Genomic DNA, 27,814 nt, shown 5'->3' on the forward strand with positions numbered 1-27,814 from the left:
GAGTATATATTCTTCTTGAAGTACATAATTTTAAATTCTCCTAAACACATATGTGCAGAATTATGGGCCAGCTGACTTGCCTGCCAGCCCGTATGGTTCTCCTTGGGAATTTTTCCATTATTCAAGTATCAGACCATGACAACCTAAGAAAATGTCACTAACTCAAGGAAGAAACTTAAGCCTTTTTTTTGCTTTTACTAGTAATGTGTGTCAGCTAGATTAAATGGAATTTTTCCTCATGTAAAAAGTTGTTCAAACATTGATGTGCTTCTGTTAGATAAAAATTTATGCGGCTTTGCCCAATAAAATTCTTTCACTTTGCAGCCAGACTTGCCTTGTGTTCTCATAGCCGGCATTTTGCTAACTTCCTCTTCTTATTTGCACACACTAGGAGGCCTGGAAGCTTCATGTATTCATACTCTGTTCAGTTCCAAGCGCAATGAAAATGCAAATGAAAACGATGGAATCACAAAATTGGCCTTTTAATGAAGGAAAATTAGGGAAGCAAGTCAACACAAAAAAATCTGAGTCCAAGTTCATCAGATTCCAAAGTTTTACCAAATGGTACTGTAAATTCGAACACAAATAGTTTTCATTAAATGGAGTTTAATATTATTTGGTGGTTCAGCTCTTTGCCTTGTTCCCAAAAAGAGCCTAATCTATAGCACTGGTCTCACAGAGATATGGGTTAAATGTCTCCTGGATTAATGGGACATGTTCTCATACCTGACCACTAGGTCTTATTTCTGAGTAGGTTTAAGAAGTTTCCTACTTTAATGAACATTAATTATTCAACAAATATTTATTGAGCTCCAGCTGTGTGTCTGACATTGAGGTAGGTGCTGTATTGTTCAGTGGGGCCACGTAGGGTCTGTTAGACCTGCCAGTCTCGGTCTTCAGGTTCCCTCCAAATATCTGGTTCAGGTGTAGGTAAGTACACTAGAACTGAGACCATATAACCGAACAAACAGGTTATTCCTTGGCAGAGGCCATGTGAATATTGAGACAAATCAGATCCATTTTGCTGGGGAAGAGATTTCTGCCATGGGTTAAAAAGTGAACCGGTTGACGGGGGTTGGGGAGAAAGCACATACGATATGCCTTTTTTATTTATTCTTTTGGTAGAATTCTTTTGCTGGGGCAGCTAGAAATGTAAAAGACTCGAAATTGTGAGTGAGGTTGATTAACGTTCTGAAATTAAGCTCTCTCGCTATGTAGTGAGGATCCTTATCAGCAGGACCCTAAACTGCCCAATTCCAGGAAAGGAATTAGGTCATTGTGAGGCTTCCTACTGGGAGGCCGCCAGCCCAAAGCAATAAGCCCTGAGTGTGACTAGTGGGCTCATCACCAACACAACTACTGCCTGGGTTTTGCCAAATTGAGCCCTTCTGGGATTAACCAAAGGGTGACTCCTGGGCTCCTCATCAGTGCCGGTGGCTCTGCAGCCAGACTTGCACCCAGGCAGGGCTTCCTTGTTAAACACACGAGATTCTCAAGGGTGGTTTTTGCATTGTTTTTCCGGATGAATTGGAGGGCAGCCTGGTTCCAAACATGCAGTTAAGAGAGTTTGTAGGATTTTGCTCGCTGGAATTGAAGTTCAGTTCCAGTAAGACGGCTGCCATTTGCACAGGGGAGGGTTGCAGAAGGCTCACCCAGAGAGCTAACACTTTTTCTATTGCCCCGAAGTTGCTCAAGTTACTGTGAAGGCCCTTCGATCTAACTTCCCCAGGAAGGTTCTCAAATGCAGCAGTAGCTTTCAGATAACCTGAAATTGGTTTCATTTAAGGCTTGAGCTGCCCAGTCTCAGCTGTTTTCCCTGCACTTTCCTTTTACCTTGAGACCCTGAGGTGATGCTGTTTTTAAACCTTGTGGTAATAACCTTTTGATGAGGAGGTGCCCACCTCCTGTGATATGAGCCTTCCAGGAAATGGGATGGACTGTGAGGCTTATAAATCAGGCAGAAGCCTGCTCTGCCGCCTCCACCGATGCACCCAGGTTCATCTCAAAATGCATTCAACAAATATTTACATTAAGGCGTACACACATGTGTGAAAACTAAAGATATAACATTTGGAAGTACTGACAGTTTGAAGTAGCTTAATCAGTTTTGGATGTTGACTGAATGATACCAAGCCTTTGCCTTTGTAGACATTCTGTGTTTACTTGATTCAGCCAGAAAGCATCCCATTTCCAAAAGCAGGGCCGGCCCCTCGGCTTAGCGGTTAAGTGCGCGCGCTCCGCTGCTGGAGGCCTGGGTTCAGATCCCGGGCGCGCACTGACACACCGCTTCTCTGGCCATGCTGAGGCCGCGTCCCACGTACAGCAACTAGAAGGAGGTGCAGCTATGACATGCAACTATCTACTGGGGCTTTGGGGAAAAAATAAAATTACAAAAGCAAATCCTGTAAAACTTTGTGCATAATTCTTCTGTCTTAAGGAATTGGGATATATGACTTAAGCATTAGAACAATTGGTGCCTACGCCTAACCTAAGGGTCTTGAGCTTTGAGATGGCAGTAGTTCTCTTCCTCATGGCCCCCTGCCCTGACTTTTTCTCTCTCATTGACCTTAGTGCCAGTTTTTGCTCTGGCTTAATTTGCTGCCTGTGGAGCACTTCAGAAACAAGCCCTTTGTTTCCTCTGGGATGGTTTCTTTGCCATTTAATATGCATTGTTTCCTGTTCTTTCATTTCTCAACAAGAAGGTTCCGGTGAGTGGTTGTTCTGTGGGTTCTGGGAAATCCACAGCTTTTGTGGCTCTATCATGCATCCTCCTCTGGGTCTTTTTAATATGCTTCACCTTGCTTTCATCACTGGGGAGACTGGATGCAAAGAATCTGAATTAGGCTTCCATCGGTTTGGGGTTTGAATTTTACAGGCCAGGAAACTAAGCAGTCGAATTAAGCATCGTTTCTCTGTCGCAAAGCCAGTAGGCAGGAGAGCTGGATGGGGAACCCTAGACTTCCTCATCTCCAAAAACAGTGGTCATTCCACTGTAGGATCCCAAAAAAGGGAACCCCAACTCCAGCCTCGGGAAGGCGCGGACCCACAGACACAGAAGACCGAGCTTGATGCAAACGCAAGAGGTAAGAGGTTTATTAAGCGGAGCTCCAGGTCGACACATATCTCTCGCAGGAGACAGAGGAGTCGACCCCGAACCTTAAGGGGCAAGCTCTTTTATAGGATTCGGAAGCATAAAGCGGGAAAAGGTTGGCGCGGTCTTACATGATTGGCTAATTTAAAACATTTAAACAGTTACATTTTATGGCGCGAATTGCTATGGCGCGAAGCAATTATCAGGTTACACACACGCGTCCCCATCTGGACCCCCTCCACCCCGACCCTCCCAAACTTATCCCTCTGGAGCACTCTCTTGTTCTCAATTTTCCCCGAACAGTTTAGGGCGAGTCTTCTATGAATAGAGTCAGTCAGGATCGATAAACGTTCCCCCTTATACCAGGAATCCTTAGGGTGTGGAGGTGCCTGTCTCTAAGGTATTAACTTTTAAATTTTTAATATAATTTACTTCCTTCACCACCATGCTAGGTGTCTCCCGCTGCATGTCGCTGAGTGCTGAAGTCTCCATTTATCTCTGCATGGAATTCAAAGTCGTCTTCATGCCTAGTGTTACCGCCCCAGGTCCGTTTTTGCCTGCTGCCCAGAAAGCCAAACACTGAGACAACAAGATTGCAGCAGAGAGAGACGGTTTATTAATCACAAGGGAGCCAAGTGAGGAAACGGGAGAATCAATCTCAAATCCGCTTCCCTGAAAATAGGGACTCAGGGATATTTATGGGGTAGGGGGCAAGCTGGTCTGAAGTGGAGGAGAGATGAGGTAATTGATCTGCGCAAGCGTAGTCAGGCTTCATGCCTCTTTGTAGGACACATGTTCACAGAATGGCAGCGTTAGCATGCCCTGAGGGTGGAGTTCCAACCTCTTGACGTCAAAAGGTCGCTTATCAGACACATGTCTGCGTGGGCTCAGTTGATGGGTTGGTGGAATCAACCGGCCTGAAGTGGACAGGGGTTCCAATTCCTGAAAAAATAGCTCAAACACCCATTACAATGGTGACCCAGGCTCCAGGAAGCTGTTATCTATAGGAACTTAGTAGGAGTCAGACAGCATATTGTCCAAACAGCACAGTTAACAATAAGTTTATCATGCAGATTTAAGTCCTCGCCTTCCATTCTAATAAGTTTCTAGGTAAGGCCATCCCCCGCTTCTTCTTGGTACAGGGAAGAAGATACCTTTACAAATGGAGATTTCCTTTACAAATGTAAATGTCTGTTACAAAGGGTAACCGGAACTAAGAATGGGCTCAGCAAGGACCCTCCCAGATACCCGGAGATGTTTATGGTGATGGCCTGCTCTGGGGGCAGGCCTCCCATCCCAAACTCTTTTGGTCAGTTAGTGGGGGTGGGGGTCAAAGTGTCCTTCAGGCAGAGACGTATTTTGTGGTGGCCAATTCCAATCCCCCATAGTTGCCAGCTGCTTAATCATCAATGGCTAACTGCCAGTTTCATTAGTGTATTTACTACTGAGGCATGCTGTACAGGGCAATTCATGACTTAATTCACATTTTAAAAAAGGACTGTAGAGTTATCAGGCATGGGGGCTGCAAAGATGAATAAGGCAGGTACTTGGAAGCAAGGGGTTCACAAGCCCTTTGGGAGGATGGTCCTTCATGACGACTTTATTTGATAAATTTCCACAAATCTTCACAAAGGAGGGGTTGCCATGGATGACAAAAGTAGCTGCTCAGCTTCTCTCTGTATAAAAAGCCTCCTGCCTTGCTAGTCTCCCGCTCAGCACTCTCCAGAGCCCGGATCACCTGGCTTTCTTTCCTCCCCATATGCACACCTGGTAGAAAGACCTGATAGGCATCTGGGACAAACGAATTATACTCTGATGTGAAAGAGTTTGAAGCAACTGGTATCTCTACCAGTATTTATAATTTTAGCCTTTTACTTCTTAACCATGGAATGAAAATATGAAATTCCCCCAATTAAAGATGTCAAACTGTCAGGAACATCCAGAATTGAAATTTGGCTTCTGTAAGGTAATCCTGATCAGGCAAAGGTGTGCTGGTAAATGATAACAACCAATCATAACAGGTGGGGGAGAGGGCTGTCAGCTGTGAAATTTCCACCTTTACCAGGAAAGGTACAGGGAAGAAGATACCTTTACAAATGGAGATTTCCTTTACAAATGTAAATGTCTGTTACAAAGGGTAACCGGGACTTGGTCTGCCCTTCTCAAACCCCTGCTTGTCTAGAGTGGCACAGGCCACTTGCCACATGTGGCTATTGAACACTTAAAACATGGCTAGGCCAACTGAGATGTGCTGTAAATGTAAACTACAACAGAATTTCGAAGACTTAGTGTAAAATATCTATTTTATATTGATTACACGTTGAGATAATATTTGGAATCTACTGGGTTAATATTATTAAAATTACATTCACCCGTTTCTTTTCACTTTTTTAATGTGGCTACTAGAACATTTCCAATCACCTATGTGGCTTTCATTACATTTCTATGGGACAATGCCCATCTAGAAGCAGAGACCACCTCTCCCCTCCAAGCATTTAGCCCTGCAGACAAGTTCCCCTGCACAGATCCTCGCACATTATTTATGCTGCCCTGGCGTGGCTCTGTTTTTACATTTGTGCACTCAGTAAATGTTAGTGGGAGGAATGAATGGAGTGAAAAATGAGTCCTTTTTTCCCCCTCTTCAATGAAGTTTGCAACGTTAATGTTACCATGGGCCACTTTCACTGGAAGCTGTTCATGTTGAGAGGGTTGGAAACCAAGTGATCATCACAGACAGAAATGCAACATTTTTAGAATTTTTTGAAAAAGAAAAGGTGTAAAAACAAAACTAGTATTAGTCTATCAGGTTGATGTTTACAAGAATAATGGGGGGAGGGGCATGGAAAGAGGAAACAGGTTAATCTTCCTGGAGGGCCATTTGATAATACCCATCAAAAACCTTAATTTGCATATACCCTATAGCCTAGAAATTTACCTTCTTGCAGTTTACTCCAAGGAAGTAATTAGGCAAAAGCACAAATATCTAATTGCACGATTAACATGAAAATTTAATAATGTTCAACAAGATGAGATAAGTACATTAGAACATTAAGGAGGGGCTAAAAGCATAGAAAGATGTTCGAGAAGGGAAATGGAAAAGCTCGTTATGATATAGTAAGTATGGAGTGAACTAAAAAGAATGTGAATTTTTATGTTAAGTGTAATGACACTGGAAGAACATACATCATAATGATAACAGCGATTATCTCCGGGTGGTGGAATAGGTGTGCTTTCCAACTTGCTTACTGTTTTTTTCTTTTTTTGCAATAAACACACGTTACGCAATGACACTTTTTTGATGAAGTATGAAAACTATATGCAATAATTTGTTGTTAGTACTGTCCAGTCGATTCTGACTCCTAGTGACCCTGGGTACCGCACAAAACTGCTCTGCTGCTATTGATAGGGTTTTCACAGCCAGTTTTTCAGAAGTGGGTGATCCGGCCCTTCTTCCTATTCTGTCTTAGTCTGGAAGACTCTGCCGAAACTTGTCTACCATGGGCGACCCTGCCGGTATTTGAAATACCCATGGCATAGCTTTCAGCAGCACACAGCGACCAAGAGGCCGGTGGTGTGGTTCCTTGACCAGGAAAGGGATCCGGCCAGAGCAGTGAGAGAGCCGAATCTTAACCACTAGACCACCAGGGCTGGCTGCTGTGCAATAAGAGCCAACACCTATTGAGTGCTTACTATATACAAGGCATTGTGCCAGGCATAGTGCTATTTAGCTTTGTGGAGTTTGACTAAAAAAAAAATCAGGCACCTTCTAGATTTAAATGACGCTGGCCAAAAGGGCCGCTTATTAATGCCCAACTGCAATCACAGGACAGACAGGTAAACAGACGGCACTTGGCACGACAAACAGAAACGATGCCAAAGTCAACATTTTCGCAAGGGTCTGAGCAATAAATCCTGCGGAGTCGACGGCGGATGGCCCAGTGCTTCCCGCTGCACCGCTCACAGGCTGGGAGACCGGCGCAGAAGAACGTGCCTTTGTTTATTTGCCGACCTTGGCCAACGCCTTGTTCAACTCCAGAGGTGATTTTGGCCGGGTTCCCAGAAGCGCCTGATGGACGTCCCATGGGAGAGCGCGTCCGACTCCAGCGCGGTTGGCCCGCGCCACGCTCGCCGCCTCCCCTCTGTAAGGAATACAGGTGTCCCACGTGGCTCCCACCCCCGGGGCGCCCCTCCTGCGGGCCTGCAGCGCCCCCTGGCCCGCACCGCGCCCGCGCTGGCCAGCAGAGCCGCCTCGGCGCCGGGGTCCCGTGCGCTCCTCGCCGCGCTCGTCCCGGGAAGTCGGAGCCCACCCCGCGCACCCCGGGCCCCGCTAGCGGCCTCGGAAAGGGGGCCGCTTACTCATTCGCGCTCCCAGGAGAGGGGCCGGCTCGGCCCCAGCCGCCCCTACCCGGAGCGCGGAGAGCGGGCGGCGGCGCGGCGTTGCGGGCTTTGTTCTGCATTGTCTGCCCCCTTACCTGGGCGCCGCCGCGAGGCCCGCGCGCCCCTCCGGGAAGTCGGCGTCCCGGGGACGGGCGCACCTGGCGCCCGCCTCCTCCCGGCACCCCGCCGTCGGCCCCGGGCGCAGCGGGCCGGGAGCGGCCCATCCCTTGAGTCCTCGGCACGCGAGCGCCCAGCCGAGGGGCGCAGACCACAGGTAAGGGGACAGGGGCTCGGTGGCTGTGGGTGGAGAAGGAAACCACGTATTAAACCCAACCTGCTTGGCATAGTCTAACCTGGCGGCCGCAGAAGGGGCTCGCCTTTTGAATAAAGGCTTTGAGGACGTGCCCACCTCCCCCGCTCCCCTTTTACGGAACCCACGCAGGTGTTAAGGTGACTCCCCTGCAGTTTTCCTAGGCCGCTGAGTGCCCCCAGCGAAGGCACTGCAAGCAGCGCCTGAGAGGGGCCCGCTGCCCTGAGAGGCTGGCCTTGGGCGGTGGGAAGTGTAGGGGATTTGTCCTCTCTGGTGATTTCGCATGCTGGGACACCCTGCCCCCCTCCGGCCAGCTGGCCCAGCCCTGCTTCCTGCACTTCTCCTGCCCGGGGCCCGGCTGTTGGCCACCTGCTGGGGCGGGAAATGAGAGGGTCTCAGAATTGCACCTTTGAAACTTGCTAGGGGGCGTAGATTTAACAACATGTGGGCACCCAGGCAGAAGAGAAGAGAGGAAGGCACCTTGCTGCCCTTTCGTTGAGGAATCAGTGGCTCTCCAGCCTAGAGGGGCCTTTCAATGGGGACACCATGCGATGTGTTTAGTGTCTTGGAACTGAATAATTAGAACCTGTACGGTTTTCAAATTATGAAGTCTTCTTTTGTAGAAATCCAGCTCAGAGCCATCTCTTGATGGTATAAGAATTTCCCAGACTAGGTCCCCAGGCAAGTCCCAGAGAGCCAGGGGGATTCCTTCTTTCATCACGTCTGTCTGTCTGACTGAAAACCATCAATGACGTATTTTTCTTTAAATCTAGTTTTTGGACTATCAGCCAGAACGTAGAGAAGCTATTTCCCCTCCCTGTCAATAGGCTCGGGTCCCCTGGAATGAATCATAGTCAGATGCCCGTGCTTTTACAGGTGAGCAACCTGAGACCCAAAAAGGGTGGAAGACTGCCCCAGGGAAAATGGAAGAGTCTGCCAGGACCCGGGTCTCCTGGGTTTTTAATGAGCTTCATAAATGGTACAGTCATTAATTGGCAAGTGATGACATTGGGGATAAACAACTGGTGAAAATGTAAAAGCTTTTTGTTAAGAATGCCCCCACTGTGTGTGCATCTTACAGAACATTTCCTTTACATCCCCAACACCTGGGAGGGTGCTGGGCACAGGGCAGATGCTTAATAGTTTTATTGAATAAATTAACTTTCATGTAATTATATCAAAGGAAGAGTCAGCAACACGAGGTGTTTTAGGACAATAGTCCTCAACCTTTGGTACTTCACAGATCATTAAAAAAAAAAAAAAGTTTTTTTTAACATGGATGGACCTGGAGGGTATTATGTTAGGCGAAATAAGCCAGAAAGAGAAAGACAGACAGTGCATGATTCACTCACATGTGGAAGATGAACCAACACACGCACAGATAGAACTGTTTGGTGGTTACCAGGGGCTAGGGGGTGTGGGGGGTGGGCACAAGGGGTGGAGGGATGCACTTATATGGTGACTGACAAACAATAAATGTACAACAAAAATTTCACAATAAAAGTTGTTTTAATTGGGAGGACTGTAACAGAATTGCTAATTTTTTATTTCATCCCACAAGGATTTTTTTTAAAAAATAAAACAAATCCCTCCCATCATCTACAAGGCTATTGGAGGTTTCTTGGGGACCCTGCACAAGGGAGGGTCTACCCCACACAACGCCCCTGCTTCAGCATCCGCACCCCCCCCCACCCCCGGGACGGCTGAAAGCGCTTGAAGTCCCTTCCTTTCGTGTACCCGTTCATCTCGACAGCTCGACAGCTCGAGGAGCCTGCTGACTCTTCCCTTTCCACCCACAAAGTTACCTGCTGGGCTTCCCCGAATATGATTACTAGTCTGCATTCCTCGTTTCCTGTCCTCATCCTGAGTCCTTTCTCTTGAACTGGATTTCTCTGATCTGCGTTTAGGAAACTGCCCTTGCCCAGGGGGCTTTGACATTGTGGTATCATATGATCCTGGCAACAGCTTTTCCAGGGAAATAGGATGGGTGATGCCACCCCCATTTTCGAGACAAGGAAGTTGAGTGAAGTGAAGGAATTTCCCAGAGACGCTCATGCTCAGGTCCCCTGACATCTGATGGGTGCTCTTTCCCCTCCGTCTGTGTACTGCACACCGTCTTGTCGTGGCTAGGCTGTCCACGTCAGAAGACCCAGGCCTGATGCCACACTTGTGGTTTACTAGGTCTTTGACTTTGGGCCCCAACTTCTCCAAGACCATCTCCTCATGTATACAAATGGAAACAATCTACCCTATAAGGTTATGAGTGTTGTTAATATGTTCAATGTCATGATAATCTTTTAACATCGTACATTTAAAAAGTGTTTTACCATTAGGAGAGCCTTTCACACACGATTTCACTGGATCTTTACTACACTGGGTGAGTTTGAAACTGAGATTCATCCCATTTGACAGATGAATGAACTGAGGCAGGGGAAATTCTTGCTGGCAGAGTCACCCAGCTGGTTAGAAGCAGGAATTCTGTCTCTGGACTTCCAGTCCTCTGCGCTTGCTTCACAGAGTCCCACTGCAGTGAATTTGGGTCCTGTACAACTTAAATAAAGGGTTTTCAAATATCATCAAAACCAACATCAAAATCTCTTCTGGCTAAAAATGACTCTTGGGAGGTGTGGCAAGTGTGGCAGGCCCTGTGATGTATGCCCGTCCACCCAGCTTTCTCCCCAACCATCCAGGGAATCCACACGGCATGTTGCTCGTCCCTTGGTGCTGACTTCTGGTTGTTGACTGCTGGGTTCTGAGAATTTGTGATTCTTTTCGGCGAGGGGGCATAACCTTCCCCAAGCAGCTTTTAAAATGCTCTCCCTGGGGTCAGCCCCGTGGCTTAGCGGTTAAGTGTGCGTGCTCGGTTGCTGGCGGCCCAGGTTCGGATCCGGGGCACGCACCGACGCACCGCTTCTCTGGCCATGCTGAGGCCACGTCCCACATACAGCAACTAGAAGGATGTGCGGCTATGACATACAACTGTCCTCTGGGCTTTTGGGAAAAAAAGGAGGAGGATTGGCAATAGATGTTAGCTCAGAGCCGGTCGTCCTCAGCAAAAGAGGAGGATTAGCATGGATGTTAGCTCAGGGCTGATCTTCCTCACACACACACACACACACACACAAATGCTCTCCCTGCCATATCAAACCAGAAATATGTCGTCCGCTTCCCTAGACTCTGTGGGCCTGAGCCAAGTGTTTTGCCAAATGGATAAAGAAGACACCAAGGGCTTCCTGGCCGGAGACTTTTACCTCCGATTTTAAAGTCTTCCTGTTCAGGTGTTGACTGTTCCTATAAAGGGCTCAGATTTCCATCCCGCTGATGAAGAGGAGGCTGCCAAGGGCTAATCGAATATTTGGAGTTGGAATCGCATCTTGTAAGAAGTGGAAGTAGTTTCCTTTTTCACCCTGCACTCATTTCATTTCCGATCATGGAGGGGAAGGCTGGCGTTGTCCTGCAAAACTGCCTTCAGCTATCGCCAATCCAGCCCTTCTGTTTCAAAAGTAGCCTTGTTTTGGCCTTCATTTCTTCCTGTATCGTGGGAAATGTCATCCCCGAGTGCGATGTTTTGTGGCGCCCTGCAGCAAACCTCACTCACCTGCTGTCCCGAATACTGCCGCTGCCCTGTGGAACCAGGATTTGAAGAACACAATCAGATGAGAAGACTGGGGGGCACAGGGGCATCTGCATCCACGTGTGAGAGCCCCCAGAGGCCAGGAATAATGCGTGGGATTAGCACGAGTAATGGAACAGAAAGGGACAAATGTGATGGGCCGGGAGTTCTGTAATGGAAAAACCTTGACAAGGTGTACCTGGGAACAAATATTTCTGCCCCTGGGTTGCAGAACACTCCTGACTACTTTGTACGAGAATGCAGAAAGCTCTGGATATCTCACGTTATGTGCTCGGGTGTGGGAGTTGCTGGCAGGTTATTAACTGGGTGGAAAACTGCCAAAGGGTGGGATTCGGGGTGGCAAATTTTTTTTTTGGTGAGGACGACTAGCCCTGAGCTAACATCCAATGCCAATCCTCCTCTTTTTTGCTGAGGAAGATTGGCCTTGGGCTAACATCCGTGTCCATCTTCCTCTACTTTATATGGGACGCCGCCACAGCATGGCTTAACGAGCGGTGCTTCTGTGCACGTCCGGGATCCGAACCTGGGAACCCCGGGCCGCCCGAAGCGGAGTGCGCGCACTTAACCGCTGTGCCACCGGGCTGGCCCCTCGGGGTGGCATATTTTTAATGTTGCTTCTGTTGCTCTATCCTGATCCCCCAGAATCAGGAATGTGACAGATTGAACAGATCACTGGGAGGCCAGAATGGAGTCCAATCCATGTATTAGCTGTGTAACCTGGGGCAAAACACTTAACTCCTCTATGCCCCAGTTTTGTCACCTGTAGAATGGAGATATACACTCTCTGGCTGGCTGTGCAGATTAGGAGAGAAGACACTTAAACTGGAGCCCTGTGCTAGGCACACAGTCTGTGCTCACTAGATGGTAGGAGCTGTTGATTTTTACTGTGGGATTCATCCTTTTAAAAAAGTTTTCAGATGTATGATTGTACTTAGAATGTTGGATTAGTATTGCAAGAAAGTTTTGGGAAGTGAGGAGGGGGGAATAAGCTGCATATTTGAGATGACTGGGTGGGAACAGATAGTAAAGAGTGCTATTAATACTTCACCAGCATCAACATAGCATTAGTTTCATTTATCTTGGTATAAAAAAGAATGCATTGAGTGCAGTGAGCACAAAGATTCATCTGGAAGCGTCCTTCTAGCCCATCTGTGGTGGGCGGTGGGCATCATAGTGCTTGGTTTGTCCAGCAAGCACGTATTTCACCTGCTGTGTGCCAGGCCACGCAGCTGGGGCTCCAGCACAGGCTGAGCTGCAGGCGTTTGCCACCTGGCAGGCAAGATAAACACATCGGCAGGCAAGATAAACACATCAGCAGGCAGTTTCAGTGTGGACTGTGTGACAATAGGGGTTGTGTTGGGGGGACAGGGGAGGGAGGAGCTGCTGAGGTCCCAGAGCCAGCACCATCTGATCCAAACACTTATGAGGAGGCGTTTGACTTCTTGCATTGATTTGCAGATTGCCAACATAAATTTTGTTCTAATGAGCAGAAACTTGGGAGACTCTGGAAAACATTCAGCTGGGCAAGCAGAGGCACATAGTAGAGGGAGGTGAGGGTGCTTACATTTGTCTCTTAGCAGAGGGAGGGGGCCTGTGTGTACTGAGTGCCTTGCTATGCGGCAGGAACCTTCTGTACTTCCTTCCACCTTGTCCTCACGGCAGCCTGGGGAGGCTGCTAGTTTCCTGGTTTTATAAAAAATTAACAGACCTGAACCTCGGAGTCCTGCATGTGTCCTAGGTCAGAAGCTGTGACCTCTAAGGACTCGACAGCACTGAGAAGTCCTTTACCTCTGCCCTGCACTGTCCCTTGCGCCCAGGCCTCGCCCCTGCCTGCCTCCCAGGCTGCAGGTGGGGACTTGTCCTGCATCTGTTGTGTCGAGTAAGAGGAAAGAAAACACCTCCTTGGGGGAAAGGAAAGTCACGAGTTGGCCTTGCTGGCACCTGCCAGGCTGGAAGCCAGCAGGAAGCATCTTGGCCCCTTGGCCGGCCTACATCCTCTCTGTCCACCTTTCTCCCTTTGATCATGTCTGGGAAGCTCCTGACTTCTTTGCTCCTGCAATATTGACTCTCCAATTTTCACTTAGATTGGGTGAAGATGTGAGCCTCTTAGTCATTTGAAGCGCAGACACTCAGCTGGTTGGGACACTTGATTCAGTTTGTTTCAGAAATGTTTTGAAATCCTACCAGCTGAATATACGGTGGAGTAAGGTCTGATCATCATAGGTCCGTGATGGAGGGGAGATCAAAAGGGGATGTTGACAACCAGAAGACACCTTTGCAGCATCTAGTCCAACCTCCTCGTTTTCTAAGTGAGGATCCACAATCCGTCTCCATGTCACACGGTATCGGATGAGAAGTGGGGCCCCTGGATTCGGGTGCAGGCTCTCTGCCACCACGGGGCAGGTGTGATCCCTGCCTGTCAGGTAGTCACTTACGGGTGTGCCAGCTCAGTGTGGATGGAGTTCTGAGCAGTGGCTCAAGGTCCCTGAGCTGACCTCAGCTTCAGAAGCAGCAAGGTTAGAGGAAATCTCATTAGATTGGGAGCTAGAGACCTGAGCTGTGTGGTTGCCCAGGACCCCTCCCCTTCTGAGCCTCAGTGACCTCATCCTTCATTCACCGAGTCTGCTCTTTACTTTCACACCATATTGTGAGCTCTTCTCCCCTAGCTCCTGCTCCCTGAGGGTGGCAATGCAGGCCCAGGGGTAAGCACCGTCCCCTGAAAGCACCTCCATCCCCACTGTTCATTCACATGTCCCGCAATTCCAAGCGCCGGCTGGCAAGAGCACCTTTATGAACATGAGTGGGTCATTGTAATCTTTTCTGCAAATCAAGAGAATCTACATTTCCTGGGTGACTTTGATTTTCAAGGCAGCCATCGCTCTCAGCCTGCTCAGCAAATCTTCTGAATTCAGAGTCTGAGTTCTGTTTTGTTCCTGCAGCTGGAGGTGTGTTTTTAATGCTGGGCAGAGGTGGGGGGTGCGAGTGCCTCCGACAAGTAAGAGAATTCATTTTAGTTCAGGGTTAAGTTCTAAGGCACTTCGGTGAGCTGAGAAAGATGAGCAGGAAACTTCTGCCATGTGTTGTGGAGAACTGGCATCCCCAGTGGAGGTGGGGAGGTCTGAAGGCCCAAGATACATAAACAGAAACTTGGCGCTCTCGCCTTGTTATCTATTTTCAGGAGAGTGACGCTTCGTTAGGATGTTAAAGGGACTTTCTGAGCCAAGCACATCAGGTTGGAGTGAGTTTCCCACGGCGTGCTGCTCCCTTGGGGACCCCACGCCGTGACTGACCACTTCTCCCTCTGCCCTCGTCTCTAGAACCTGGGGTTCCCCTGGCATCCTGCAGCGTTTCCCTTCCATATCTCTGCTCAGGATTATCTCCTGAATGAATGTCAGTGTTACTGTTGAATGGAAGGAAACTTGAGTAATACCTCCATGTGGCACTGCTTTGATCTTCCAAGTCTCTTAATGGGCAGCTTCAATGCAGAGAAACTGTAGGGTGAGATCTTAAATGTTTTGGATCCCAAAGGGGAAAAGATAGAATTTCTAGAACCTATTGTTAAAATATTTTTAGATTTTTCTCTGCTAAATTATACTGGGGGAAAAAGTCTAAATTTCATTCTGTATGACCCCTTTCAGTTCTTACACTACGTGTACACTTGCGAAAACACAGGACTGTCTGAATCTCTTTGTGATTGAAATGATGATAATGATATTAATGCATTTCTTGGGCCTCACAACTAAAATTAGCAGTAAACCTCATGTCTGTGCCCTTGGGGAATCAGAGTTACGGTCTATGGTTTCTTATTAAAAGCTCTCACTTTCCACCCTTAGTACCTCTCTCAAAAATTGGTGAATAATCAGGCTTCATGGAACTGAGTTTTACCCATACTTTGAGCATCATTAGGCAATAAAAAAAGGACTTTTGTTTCTTCCTCAGCCACGTTACTGTTTATAAATAATTTAGAAAGTGCAGACTTGGTGACCTGCTAGGTTTCAGAAAATGAAGACATTGAAATCAAACCTTCAACCTGTCAGAGTCAAGCTCCTCATGAAGAAATGGAGATGCTGAGAGGGAGGGACTTTCCCTAAGGTCACATGGCCGGCTAGGGCCCAGGCCCAGCCAGGACTCAGGTCTCTTAACTCTGGGCAGAGCACACCTTGCCAGAGTCTGTGAAGGAGCTGGGGGTGGGTGTCTGGAGAAGATCTTAGATTGTCATTTAAAATCAGAGTCATTGGGGGCCGGCCCCGTGGCTTAGTGGTTAAATGTGCGCGCTCTGCTACTGGCTGCCCAGGTTCGTATCCCTGGCGTGCACCAACACACCACTTGTCTGGCCATGCTGAGGCCGCGTCCCACATACAGCAACTAGAAGGATGTGCGACTATGACATACAACTATCTACTGGGGCTTTGGGAAGAAAAAGGAGGGGGATTGGCAATAGATGTTAGCTCAGGGCTGGTCCTCCTCAACAAAAAGAGGAGGATTGGCATGGTTGTTAGCTCAGGGCTGGTCTTCCTCACACACACACAAAAAAAATCAGAGTCATTGGAGTAAAGTCTTCTGTGACTTTTTGGGAATTCGGGTCTTCTCCAGACTACTGTAGTTATTATGGTGAGGAGGGGCCTCTAGGGTCATATTTGTGCCCTGGGAAAGGCTGAGTAGTTGTTATCTTGTTTGGGGGTGTGACTTGGGGAGCTCACAGAGATAATTGCTGATGCTTTTTTTCCTGTCCTGGCCCTATAGTTATATCAACATGCCCTCTTTCCTGTTGCTGGAGGCCATCCTCATTTTCCTGTTTGCCAGGGGTAAGTTTTTGGTGGGGGGTAAGGTGTTGAGGGGTTTGGTTTGCCTCACATCCTGTCAATTTTAATTTCCAAAGGTTTCTTGATTGCATCTGTATCTTTCCACTCCACGGTCACCTGCCTTGTCTAAGCCCCATCATCTTGTGCTTGGACCATTGCAGTAGCCTCCAGACTGGTCTCCCTGAATCTACCTGGTCCCCCTCCAGCCCATTCTCCACATAGCAGCCATTTGAAAATGCAAATCTGATCATGTCTGGACCCTCTCCACTCCCAGCCCCAGCCTGAAACTTTTAAGTGATGTCCCATTGCTCTTAAGAGGTCTGATCTGACCCTGCGCCACCTCAAATCCCTTCTGGTGCCTCCTCCCTCTGCCCTTTGTGCTGCAGCCCACACTCCTTCCAGTGCTGCCCAGCATCCTTGCTCCCTCCCACCCTAGGGGTTCTGAATTATGGCAGCCCCTCTGCCTGGATCACTGCCTTACTCCAACACTGCTACCCTGGTAACCTCCTATTCATCTTTTAGCACGTAGCACATTTCCTTCTGAACCCCCAGATCAGGTCAGATCCCCCTGTTAAAACCTACCGTAGCCCTGGGTCTCTCTGCTGTGTAGCACTTAACACAGACATGGATTTATTTCTGTGTGAATTTTTAAAAATTAGCGTCCATCTTCTCCACCAAGTAGGAGCTGCATGAGAAAGAGACTCTGCATATTTTATCTACTACTGTGTGATCTCGGCGCCTGGCACTGGGCTTGGCACATAGTCGGTGATCAAGAAGTAGATTAATGAATGAATAATGAAGCAAATCAATTTTCTTTTTACTTCCCACTTTGTCCCTCCCAAGTTCTAGCCTCTTTGAAATATGGGATGATAGAAAGGAGTAAGTGTGTTCTGTGGATTGTTGGCCTACAAGTAAGAACAGGTGGACTGCGTGACCAGCTGTCTGAGCTGGCTCAGCATGCTCTTGTGGACTCTGAGATTCTCTCTTGCAGGTCCTCCCTGGTCTCTGTTTCTGTGAGTAGGTGTACTCTCTCTGCTGAGGTGGCTGCTGTCACCACCTGCCTGGTCCCCAGAGCCTAGGAGAGATAAGAGAGGCTGGAAGAAGGGGGATGGTTGCTCAACCCACCTACTGTCCCCTCTCTGAGCCATACAGGTGGATAGTGTAACACGGTAGCTTCATGGCCAAGAGACTGGGGAGAAATGCATCGTGTTCGAGGACAGGGTCTAGATGCAGTCCCTAGAGGCCCAAGCACAGTAAAGTTTCTGTTCCAGCTCATTGTGGAACTTCACCTTCTGTGGCCCGTCCAGTTTACAGAGCACTTGATCTGACCATCCCCAGGTTGTGCAGATAAGGCAGGGGAGGCCCAGAGAGTCTGTGACTTGCCTAGAGTCACGCAGCTATTGGTAGCAGAGCTGGGATGAAAACCCAAGTCTCCTGACTCCTGGGCTAGTCCCACCACTCTGGGCTCCTCTGGGGCAGACAAGACTGTACAGGAATTATCTCCCTAAGCCTTGGCTCTCTTATCTGTAAACTGAAAGGGTCTGACTAGATTAGTGATTCTCAATCCTGCCAGCTCCTTAGCACCACCCAGCCCCCCAGGAGATTCAAGTTCTGGAGCCCAGACAGGTGGTCTTCAGAGGTGTGAGCTGACTTGGTTAGAAGAGGAAGCAACAATCACACATTCACTGGCTGGCTCCCTGTTCCAGGGGAACCTCTGCAGAGTCCTGAGGTGATTTCACAGAGGAGCAGTGGGGACGTTACCCAGACACAAGGGGCTCACCTGAAGCCTGGCACCCGCCGTAACAGCCAAGCACATTGTACAGAGAGGCACATTAGCTGAGTCACACCCTTGGTGAGTGGTCTCTGGTTACGGAGCTCATCTTTCCTCCCATCCAGGGGAGATGGCTGGCCTGCCTCCAGCTGGATGGTTTGCTGGTCAGACATTCAAAAAGGAACAGTATTTTCCTGCAGGGCCTCAGCGATTCCTCAGCTCCTGGGCCCTGTGTCAATAATTCGTGGACTCGTTCAGGAGACCTCTGCCTACCTGCTGTGTGCAGAGAGTGGGGCTAGGCTCTGTGGAGGACAGGTGGAAACGTTGCTGCCCTCGGGGAGCTTCCGGGGCAGCAGCACCACGTTACAGGATGGTCCTCGGGGCCCCACGAATTGGCAGGATCTTGATGATGTCTGAATGCAGTGAAGCAGAAAGCCTCTATTTTCTGGAAGACCAATTTCCTGAATTATTGAGTGATTTTGTGTTCTTCTGCTTTGGGATGTTTTTGGAAGTTTGCCCCTACCTCTATCCCAACCTGTGCCATTTTTTATGGAAATGGAAGATTTTTTTTCCCATTAATTCAGTCTACTCTCTGTATTTGTAGTTTATGTCTTGTTTCTGCCTCTGGTGGGAAAACGGCAGTGGCAGACTGCCCTAGACCTCATGAAAGATATTTGTCTGAAGGTTTTGACTGTGGTGCTAATTTCTGGTCCAGCATATTGGCCTAGAAGCATCTTCTCTGTGAGGAGAGACTGGGCGAAGGGCACATCAGGTGAGCGGAAACTGCGTGCCCAGAGACAGGGTTGGGGAGAACCTGCACTGGGGAATAGTGAGGGGAGAGGAGCTGTAGAAGGTGGAGATGGTGACTAATAACCTCCAGGGGGCCTGCAAATAAGAGGCATCCCCCCCCAGAACCCGACATCATCTTTGGTGTCCCCCTCCTAGTCACTTTCCTGGCAGTTGCAAATCCCCATGAGCCCAACAGGGAAGCGTTGTGATTCCCCGCCTGCCTCCCTCTCCTTTACCTCTTTCCCCAGCGGCCCCTAGGCTCACGTTCCTTCATCTGCCCCCTGCCTGGCCTGCTCCTGGGTGCTGCCCCCCCAACTTTGTCTCCTCTGTGCTGACTCCCTGGACACCGGCATTTATAAAGCATCGGCACGTGTTCTTCTGCCACCAGACATCGACCGTGAGCAGTTAGCGTTTCAGTTATCCCTCCAAGTGGTTCCCTCATCGCCTTCAGGACTTTCATCTTGGTTGGCTCGCCATTCAGCAATCCTGGGGCTTCCTTGGCATGTTACCCCTACCTTCAAACTTTAATTTTTAAATTGTTATTGATTGCTCATGTACCATTATTACAATTTTACTGGGTATCATATAAAAGAACAAAAGATTTATCCACCAACTTCCTACCCCAAAACTCTTTGGCTGTTGTTCATAGTCATTGCATTGAATGAATATATCAACGTTTACTCATAGACCTGTCTCTCTGCATGTTTTCTATCTCCAGCATTCCTCTATCACAAATAACATTGAAGGAGTGGCTCCATGCACATTTTCCCTTCTCTGAAATTGTTTATCCTTTGGATCAGTTTCCAGGTGCGATACTACACGGCCAAAGGATGTAAGCATTTTTTTTGTGTGTGTGTGAGGAGCTCAGCCCTGTGCTAACATCTGTCAATCCTCCTCTTTTTTTGCTGAGGAAGGCTGGCCCTGGGCTAACATCTGTGCCCATCTTCCTCCACTTTATATGGGACGCCGCCACAGCATGGCTTGCCAAGCAGTGCGTCGGTGCGCGCCCGGGATCCGAACCAGCGAACCCTGGGCCACCGCAGCGGAGCGCGCACTTAACCGCTTGCGCCACTGGGCCGGCCCCAGGATGTAAGCATTTTAATGACTCAAAATTCATTTGGCCAAATTGTTTTCCAAAAGGGTTATACCAATTTACAGTGCCACCACTGGAAACGTTTTTCTTGATTTAATGTTTCCCCAATTACATTTAAATTTAGAAGTTGATCATCTAAATTTCACATTTAAAAGGGTATCTCATTGTTTGAGTTAGAGCGTTTTGTCACCTGTTTGAACATTTTCCCTTGTGCTTTTCTGTGAATTCTCTTTCTTCTATGAATTGTCTGTTCACATTCAAGGTTAATTTTTATAGCAAGGAGCTGCACCCCAGAGAGGCAGCCAGAGGGCAAAACTCGTCACAATCACAGGCTCTCTATATCCCCTCTGTATATATTTTTAATTTTTCTCTTCAAAATACCCACATTTAAATACAAAGATGCCTGATAGAAGTGGGGTGATTGGGGCCGGCCCCGTGGCGTAGCGGTTAAGTGCAAGTGTGCCGCTCCGCTGCTGGCCGCCTGGTTTAGGAGCGCACCGCGGCACCGCTTCTCCGGCCATGCTGTGGCGGCGTCCCACATAAAGTGGAGGAAGACGGACACGGATGTTAGCTCAGGGCCAGTCTTCCTCAGCAAAAAGAGGAGGATTCGCATGGATGTTAGCTCAGGGCTGATCTTCCTCACAAAAAAAAAAAGAAGTGAGTTGGGGTTTCTTTATGCTGTCCATCCGGTAATTTTTAAGATACAGTATCATTGAGCTCCTCCACATTCCTCTCTTCTCTCTTTTCACCTGTTCGGTCTGGTCACATAATGTGGAGACTAAGACTCCTCCTCCCTCTGCCTTGTAATGACTGCTTCTGGTGTTTTCTCTCCTAGTGCCCCCATCTGTCCCTCTTCAGGAAGTCCACGTAAGCAGGGAGACCATTGGGAAGATTTCAGCTGCCAGCAAAAGTAAGCCCGTGTTTTATGGAACCCTCTAAACGCCCATTTCAGCCTCTGCATGACCGACCCAAGGGAAGCCATGTTACTCCAGGCCATTTCTGCCCCACTCCTGTCTTCCTTTCATGCTGTGGCCGGAGTCATTTTCCCCAAACAGGGGCCTGACCAAGTCCTTCTCCTGGGTAAAAACCCTAGGTAAATCCCTGTCGCCGAATTTCTTGGCCCATGCTTGGAGGTCTTCCATGATGTGACCACCATCTACCCAACCAGCCTTGTCTGCTACCATATTCCTTCCTCTTCCACACTAATTAGCATCCCCTCTACATGCTCGAGCCACACCAGCCCGTTCCCAGGGGCCCTGCATGTCCCTTCCTTCCCCCTCTGGTGCAGTCCTCCTCATTCGCTGCCTCCTGGGCGGCCCCTTCTCGCTGTGCTTCTCTGACTTCTCTCCCGCATCTTCACGCTGAGGTGTAGGGCGAGGACTCTGGACCCAGACAGCCTGGGTTTCATTCCCGGCTCCACCACTTCCTGGTGCTTTGGCCTCAGGAAAGTTACTGAATTACCCTGTGCCCTGCTTTCCTCATCTCTCCAGTGGGAATAAAAATCACGAATGTACTTAGGGCTGGGGGTGGGGTTGGGGGCTGGGGAGCTGATAGCTAAAGGGTACAGGGGTTCTTTTGAGGTGATAGAAAATGTTCTAGAATTGAGGTGATGATGGAATGTATCTGTGAATATACTAAAACCTACTGAATTATATACTTTAAATGGGTTGGTATTATGTGGTATGTGAATGATGTCTCAATAAAATTGTTAAAAAATAAAATAGTACTCTGTCTCAGGGTGGTTGTGAGAATTAAATAAATTAGTACATCAAGTGTTTAAAGCAGCACGTGGCATATAGAAAAGATGCAGTCAGTGCTGGCTGTTATTACTTGAACTCTTGGGTAATGGGACCTCATGTCCCAGGGTGGCTGGCTGTGTCCTAGACTAGATTGTGGCCCCGAGGGCTGGACCAGGGCTCTTCAGTGGCCTCACTGAAGCCTCACTGGCCCAGTAGCCCCTCCGTTCATCCAGCTCAATTAGTATCGTCGAAATAGATTCTTCCATTATTACAAAGACTTTCACCTAACAGCCTGTTGATGAGCATCGTTCCCAAGGTGGGTGTGTGCTTTCTGCTGCAGAGGAGGGCTGTCTCTGGCCGGGACCTTCTCCAGTGTTATTTCCCCTGTCGTGCTAAGAGGAGCAGCAGCTTGACCCACCACAGGGTCATTTCTGCCTCCACTCTGCTTTGGGTGAGAGCCTCTTGGGACCAGACTGCAGGGAAGCTGGTGGCCACCGTTCTGTCCCACTCTCCCCTAGTGATGTGGTGCTCGGCTGCAGTGGACATCCTGTTCTTGATGGATGGCTCTCACAGTGTCGGGAAAGGGAGCTTTGAAAGGTCCAAGCACTTTGCCATCATGGTCTGTGACGCTCTGGACATCAACCTTGAGAGGGTGAGTACAAGTCTTGTTGTCTTTGTGTTACAGTGTCTCTGGTGGCAAGTGACAGAAATCCCCTCTTAAGTAGAAGAGGGCATTTACTGGCTTGTGGATCTGGGAAGACCAAGGGGGTGAATCCTGGTTCTAGACACAGTGGGATCCAAGGGCTCGATCCCTCTCTTTTTCTCTTCCTCTCAATTTTGCTTTCCTCGGTTGGCTTCCAGGTAGGTTTTCCTTACATAGAAAAGTTGCCCTGCATAGTCCTTCAAGCTAGGGATTCCAGTAAAAAGAAAGTGGACTTCTTTGCAGATCTGGCAGAAGTCCCTGGGAGGGCTCCGATTGGGCAGGCACAGGTCACATGACAATCCCTTGACCAATCACAGTAGTCAGAGAGAAGAGATTGCCTGGCTTGACCTGAGTCATGTCCTTATCCGTGTTCTTGGGGTGGGGGTGAACACCTGGATTTGGGTTCCCGCTAGAAAGAGAAGTTGCATTTGCAGAACAGTGGGAAAGGGAAAGCACGCTGGCAGACAAAAACTATAACTTCCAAACTATAACTATATAGCTATAGTTATATAACTATGTAACTTCCAAAGACTAGAGTCTTAATATGAACACAGCTCTTACCTTCTGTGTTCACTTGAAAGCACTACTCGTGCCTGAGTGAATCCAGGCAGTATGTTGATTTCTTGTTCTTCCTGGCTCCAGATAACAGGTCTTAAATATCAGCAGTGTGTTAGCTGTGGCTCTTGTTGCTGAAAGGGGCATTTTGAAACAACTCAATAGAAAAATAGGCAATGAACACAGACAGACAGTTTCCAGAAAATGAAACACAAATGGCCCCTAGACATACGAAAAGATGCCTAACCACCTCATTCAATGTAATAGCAAATCTCCAACTGATACACCATTTTTCACTTAACGGGATTAGCGAAAATCCAAAGTTTGGTGATATGCTCCACTGGCAAATCTATAGGAAACTGGCATTCTCATGCACTGCTGGTGGGAGTGTACAACCTCTCTTTGGGGTATTCCGACAATATTCATCAAAATTACAAAGGCGTGGACCCTTTGATCCAGCAATTTATTCTGCAGATACTCGCACAGATACAAAATAACCCACATACAAAGTTATTCATTGCAGTGTTGTTTGTAATTGTAAAAGATTTCAGGCTACCCAGATGCCCACTCACAGGGGACAGGTAAATCCATTATGGTGCATTCATATATTGAAATGCTGGGCAGCTGCAGAAAGTGAATGAGGAAGCTCTCTGATATGGAAAGACACCAAAACAAATTAAGTGTAAAAAGTAAGGTGCAAATAGTACATATGTTACTTTTTATGAAAAATAAAGGGAGATGAATAGAGTCTATGTTTAGATTTGCTTGTATATGCATGAAGAAACTCTGCAGGGATTTGTAAAAGGCTAAGAACAGAGGGGAGGGTGGGAACTGAGCAGATGGGGGCACAAGTCCAGGGGGAAACTCATTGATACAGAATTTTTTATACTTTATGGATTTTTGAACCATGTGAACCTACTCAAAAACAAAATAAAGGGCCGGCCCCGTGGCTTAGCGGTTAAGTGCGTGTGTTCCACTACTGGCAGCCCCGGTTCGGATCCCGGGCGCGCACCGATGCACCGCTTCTCCGGCCATGCTGAGGCCGCGTCCCACATACAGCAACTAGAAGGATGTGCAGCTATGACATACAACTATCTACTGGGGCTTTGGGGGAAAAATAAATAAATAAAATTATTAAAATAAATAAATAAATAAATAAAAATTTGAGAACGGCATTTTGGTCTGGAAAGCCATAATTACTTGAATTAGAGACTAGTTGCATACAGGTTGAGGAAGGAAGTGGTTTCCAAGATGACATTCCTGGATTAATCCTAGAAAAACCTCTAGGATTTAGGAACAAAAGTGGCTTTTAACGAGGGCCAGATTTTCTCCAGAACAGCATGTCATCTGGGGAGAGCAAGCACGTTACCCTGGGCCTCGGGCAGTCTTGCACAGTTATCCGAAGCCACTGTAGCAGATGTCAGTCCATCTAGGCATGAGCAGCCAGGAAGTTCTGATCGTGAAGTCAACCAATCACAGACTCTAGAAGGGCCTGGGCCCACGACTACTGAATCTGCACCCTCCTCCAAACAGGGCCTGCTTTTAAAAGGAAGTGATTCCCTGTGACGTTTCACTAGCTATTCATGGAGGAAGAGACATAAAGATCAAGCACTGTTGACCTTGGCATTGACGTAGTATGTCCTGAATGGGTGGCCTGGAGACCCCAGAAGATGGCAAGTTGGGAGAGAAGAGTTGTATGGATTGTTAGAGAATGTTTTACAGATGAGGAAAAAGGCTCAGAGAGGCTAAGTGGCTGCCCAGGGTCACACAGCAATCTTAGAGCTGTGTGTGGAAGAACTGGAGCTCTTGACTTTCAGCCCAGGACTTGCTCCATTAGGTCATTTGTCTCTCTCAGTGGGTAGCCCCTGGGCTAGGATGAGGTGGTGACACTCAGAATTCACACCCTGCTATCACATAGCTAGTGAACAGCTGGCAACATGGCATTGTGTGTGTGTGTGTGCGCGTGCACGCATGTGTGCATGGGTCTGTGTCTGTGTAGAATTCTATTAGCACCCTCAAAGAGAGGGTAAGAAAACCATGACAAAAAACTTTATGGCTGGTGCTGCTGGGGGCAGCTGTTTTGACCCACAGGTCCCCAGAGTTCAGTGAATTTAATCTCACTGTTACTGGACTACATCTAGGATGTGGCATTAAGTTCTGGAGGCTGATTTTTAGGTTAGATAATGGCAAACCAGACAGTGCCTACAACAGGGAGCCAGTACAGTGAGAGGCCTGGTCACTTCCAAACATGAGGGAATCCAGTTATCATATTCACATGAAAGAGGGTGCACAGTGACTCTATTTTATTATTTTATTATTTTTTTTATTTTTACTTTTTATTTTTTGCTGAGGAAGATTTGCCCTGAGCTATCATCCATGCAGATCTTCCTCTATTTTGTGTGTGGGTCACCACCACAGCATGGCTGCCGATGAGCGGTGTAGGTATGCACCCGGGATCCGAACCCAGGCCACTGAAGCGGAGCGCACCGAACTTAACCACTAGGCCACAGGGCCGGCCCCAACTCTGTTTTATTAAGAGGGCAGAATGTGGGTTCAGGGAGTTATATTTGGGCTTGACCTGAGAAAAACTGTATCACAGCAAGGCTTGTTGAGCAAAGGAGTTGGGCGTCTATTTCAGGGAGCCAGTGAGGGTCTTGACCTCCACAGTGCTCAGACAGACTCGCTGGAATGCTTGCCAAGGGTTTTTGCATCAGGATGACTTCAAATGGTTCAGTCTGATTTGTGGCTTCTGGTTTTATGTTTTTGCTGCTGCATTTTGGTATCTTCTTCTTGTGATCTCCATGTACAAGGGATTTATCTGTACCTTATTTTACTTCCTATAACTTTATTTTTCAGGAAGCAATTTTCAAGTAGCTATAAATTAAGGCTTTTTAGGGGTGCTCTGTTGTTGAGGTGAATTTAAGGTTTTTGAAGTCTTCCCCTCATCACTTGAAAGCTGAGCAGTTCACTTCCTGGCTTTAATATAATGATTGCGGCAGAGTGATTATAGTGTGGTGAGAAATCTGGGCGGGCTTGCTCCTGAGCGTACAGTCACCTGAAGATAAAAGGCAGCTATCTTGCTCCCAAACCACCAATTAAATTAAATGCCTTAACCACTGACTCAAGCTGTTTCCATCTTGTTTTGTTTTGAAGTTGTGTCCTTCCTGTTTAACCCAAGTAAATACACCCAGCTGTTGGTCTCAAGGGAGTTGTTTTTTTTAAACTAAGTAATTCATTCACATGGTTCAGTAAGATGTTCAATGAAAAGTGCCCCTCCTACCCACACATTGTCCATTTGCCCAGTGCCCATATCTGCTTCCTTGAGTATCCTTGCAGAATCTGCTTCATGCAAATACAAGCAATGTGAATATATATTCTTATTTTCCCCTTTTTTATACAAAAGGTAGCATGCCATGCACACTGTTCTATCCCTTGCCTTTTTCTCTTTGCATTATCTTCGAAGTCTTTCCATATCTAGGTTTATAGGTAATACAGGTATTAATATCAGTATATATTATTTTTTACAGCTGGTTAATGTTCCGTCATAAGGATTTACTAAGGTTTAATTAATGAATCCCCTATGGATGGACATTTGCTGTTACAAATATCCTGTGAGCTTGTATTTCACACATGTGGAAGTATGTCTGTACCGTAAATTCCCAATAGCCCCATCTATTTGTAATTTTAAATGAAAGTGGACAAATTACTCTCCATGGATGCTGTACCATTTATGTTCTTACCACCTATGTTTGAGGACGCTGGTTTCCCCCTGCAAACATTTGGCTTTTTGCTAAACTGATATAGGAAAATGGCAGCTCAGTGTGGTGAGGTCAAGCATCTTTTGTGTGTGTGTGTGTGTGAGGAAGATTGGCTCTGAGCTAACATCTGTGCCCATCTCCCTCTATTTCGTATATGGGATGCTGCCACACATGGCTTGATGAGTGGTGCATCGGTCCGAGCCCGGGATTTGAACCTGCGAACCCGGGGCCGCTGAGGCGGAGCGTGCGAACTTAACCGCTACACCACCGGGCCAGCCCCTCAAGCATCTTTTCATATATTAAAGAGCCATTTGTATTTCCTCTTCTGTGATCTCTGTTATATCCTTTGCCCATTTTTCTGTTGGATTGTTGGTCTTATACATATCAATTCCTAGACACTCTTTATATATTGGGGAAATTAACTCTTTGTCTCTGACATGAGTTGCAAATAATTTTCCATTTTGTCTTCATTTTTATTGCATTATGGTACATTTTGCCATGCAGAAGTTTTCTTCATGTAGTCAGATTTATCAGTCTTTCCTTTACGGCTTCTGGAATTTAAGTCATAATAAAGTCTTTTCCACTTTGAAGTTAAAAAGGAATTCTCCCAAGTTTTCTTCTAGAACTTACATGGTTACATTTTTCATATAAGTTTTCAAGATTACATGTAAATTACAAGATTTTCATATAAATCTTGAATCCATTTGCAATTTATCCTTTATTCTTTTGCAGATGGCTATCCAGTTGTTCCAACACCACATACTGACTATACCCTCTTTTCCCCACTGGTTTGAGATGCCCCCTTTATCACACGCTAAATTCAAGGGAGATTTCTGCTCCTCAGAAAATTCTTCCTGAGCGTCTCTACTGCTCTATTTTCCAGTGTCCGTCTCTCCTACATGCCCACCCAAAACTTAAATTTCTTCCTACTTAAGATGTCGACAGTTCCTCCTTAGAACTTCCTGTGGGAGGAAAGTCCAGTGGGCTGTGCTCACTGGCAGCAGATGCAGCTGGCTTGGTGTGGATGAATGCTTTGATCATCTCCCCAGGCCTGTTAGGGGATCAGCAGTGAAGGAATTCAAGGAGTGAGCAAAAGGCAGCATCATTGCCTAAATATGAGTCACTTGGCCCATTTGCAATCTTGGCCAGAATTGGGGTTAGTTATGAGAACAGTAACTAAGAATGTAGTTTC

General features: G+C 47.5%; 1 protein-coding gene across 11 annotated transcripts in view; it reads left to right on the forward strand.

Annotated features, from left to right (window-relative positions):
* The first annotated feature begins 7,227 nt into the window (after nucleotides 1-7,227).
* Nucleotides 7,228-27,814, forward strand: part of VWA2 (von Willebrand factor A domain containing 2) — a 48,621-nt gene continuing 28,034 nt past the window's right edge. The window contains exons 1-5 of one of the 11 annotated variants that reach the window (XM_087432654.1): nucleotides 7,228-7,742; nucleotides 8,552-8,757; nucleotides 16,156-16,217; nucleotides 20,703-20,777; nucleotides 22,125-22,258. In XM_087432654.1, coding sequence (XP_087288780.1) covers nucleotides 8,702-8,757; nucleotides 16,156-16,217; nucleotides 20,703-20,777; nucleotides 22,125-22,258 — 327 coding nt within the window. In that variant the 5' untranslated portion in view covers nucleotides 7,228-7,742; nucleotides 8,552-8,701. Of the gene's footprint in view, nucleotides 7,743-8,551; nucleotides 8,758-16,155; nucleotides 16,218-17,920; nucleotides 18,067-19,534; nucleotides 19,582-20,702; nucleotides 20,778-22,124; nucleotides 22,259-27,814 lie in introns of those variants that run through there. The other 10 variants (XM_087432649.1, XM_087432646.1, XM_087432651.1 and 7 more) reach the window with 10 other exon arrangements.

This window comes from Ceratotherium simum, chromosome 6 (genome assembly GCF_057802395.1).
Source record: "Ceratotherium simum simum isolate JZ-2026a chromosome 6, ASM5780239v1, whole genome shotgun sequence".
Taxonomy (NCBI): Eukaryota; Metazoa; Chordata; class Mammalia; order Perissodactyla; family Rhinocerotidae; genus Ceratotherium; species Ceratotherium simum.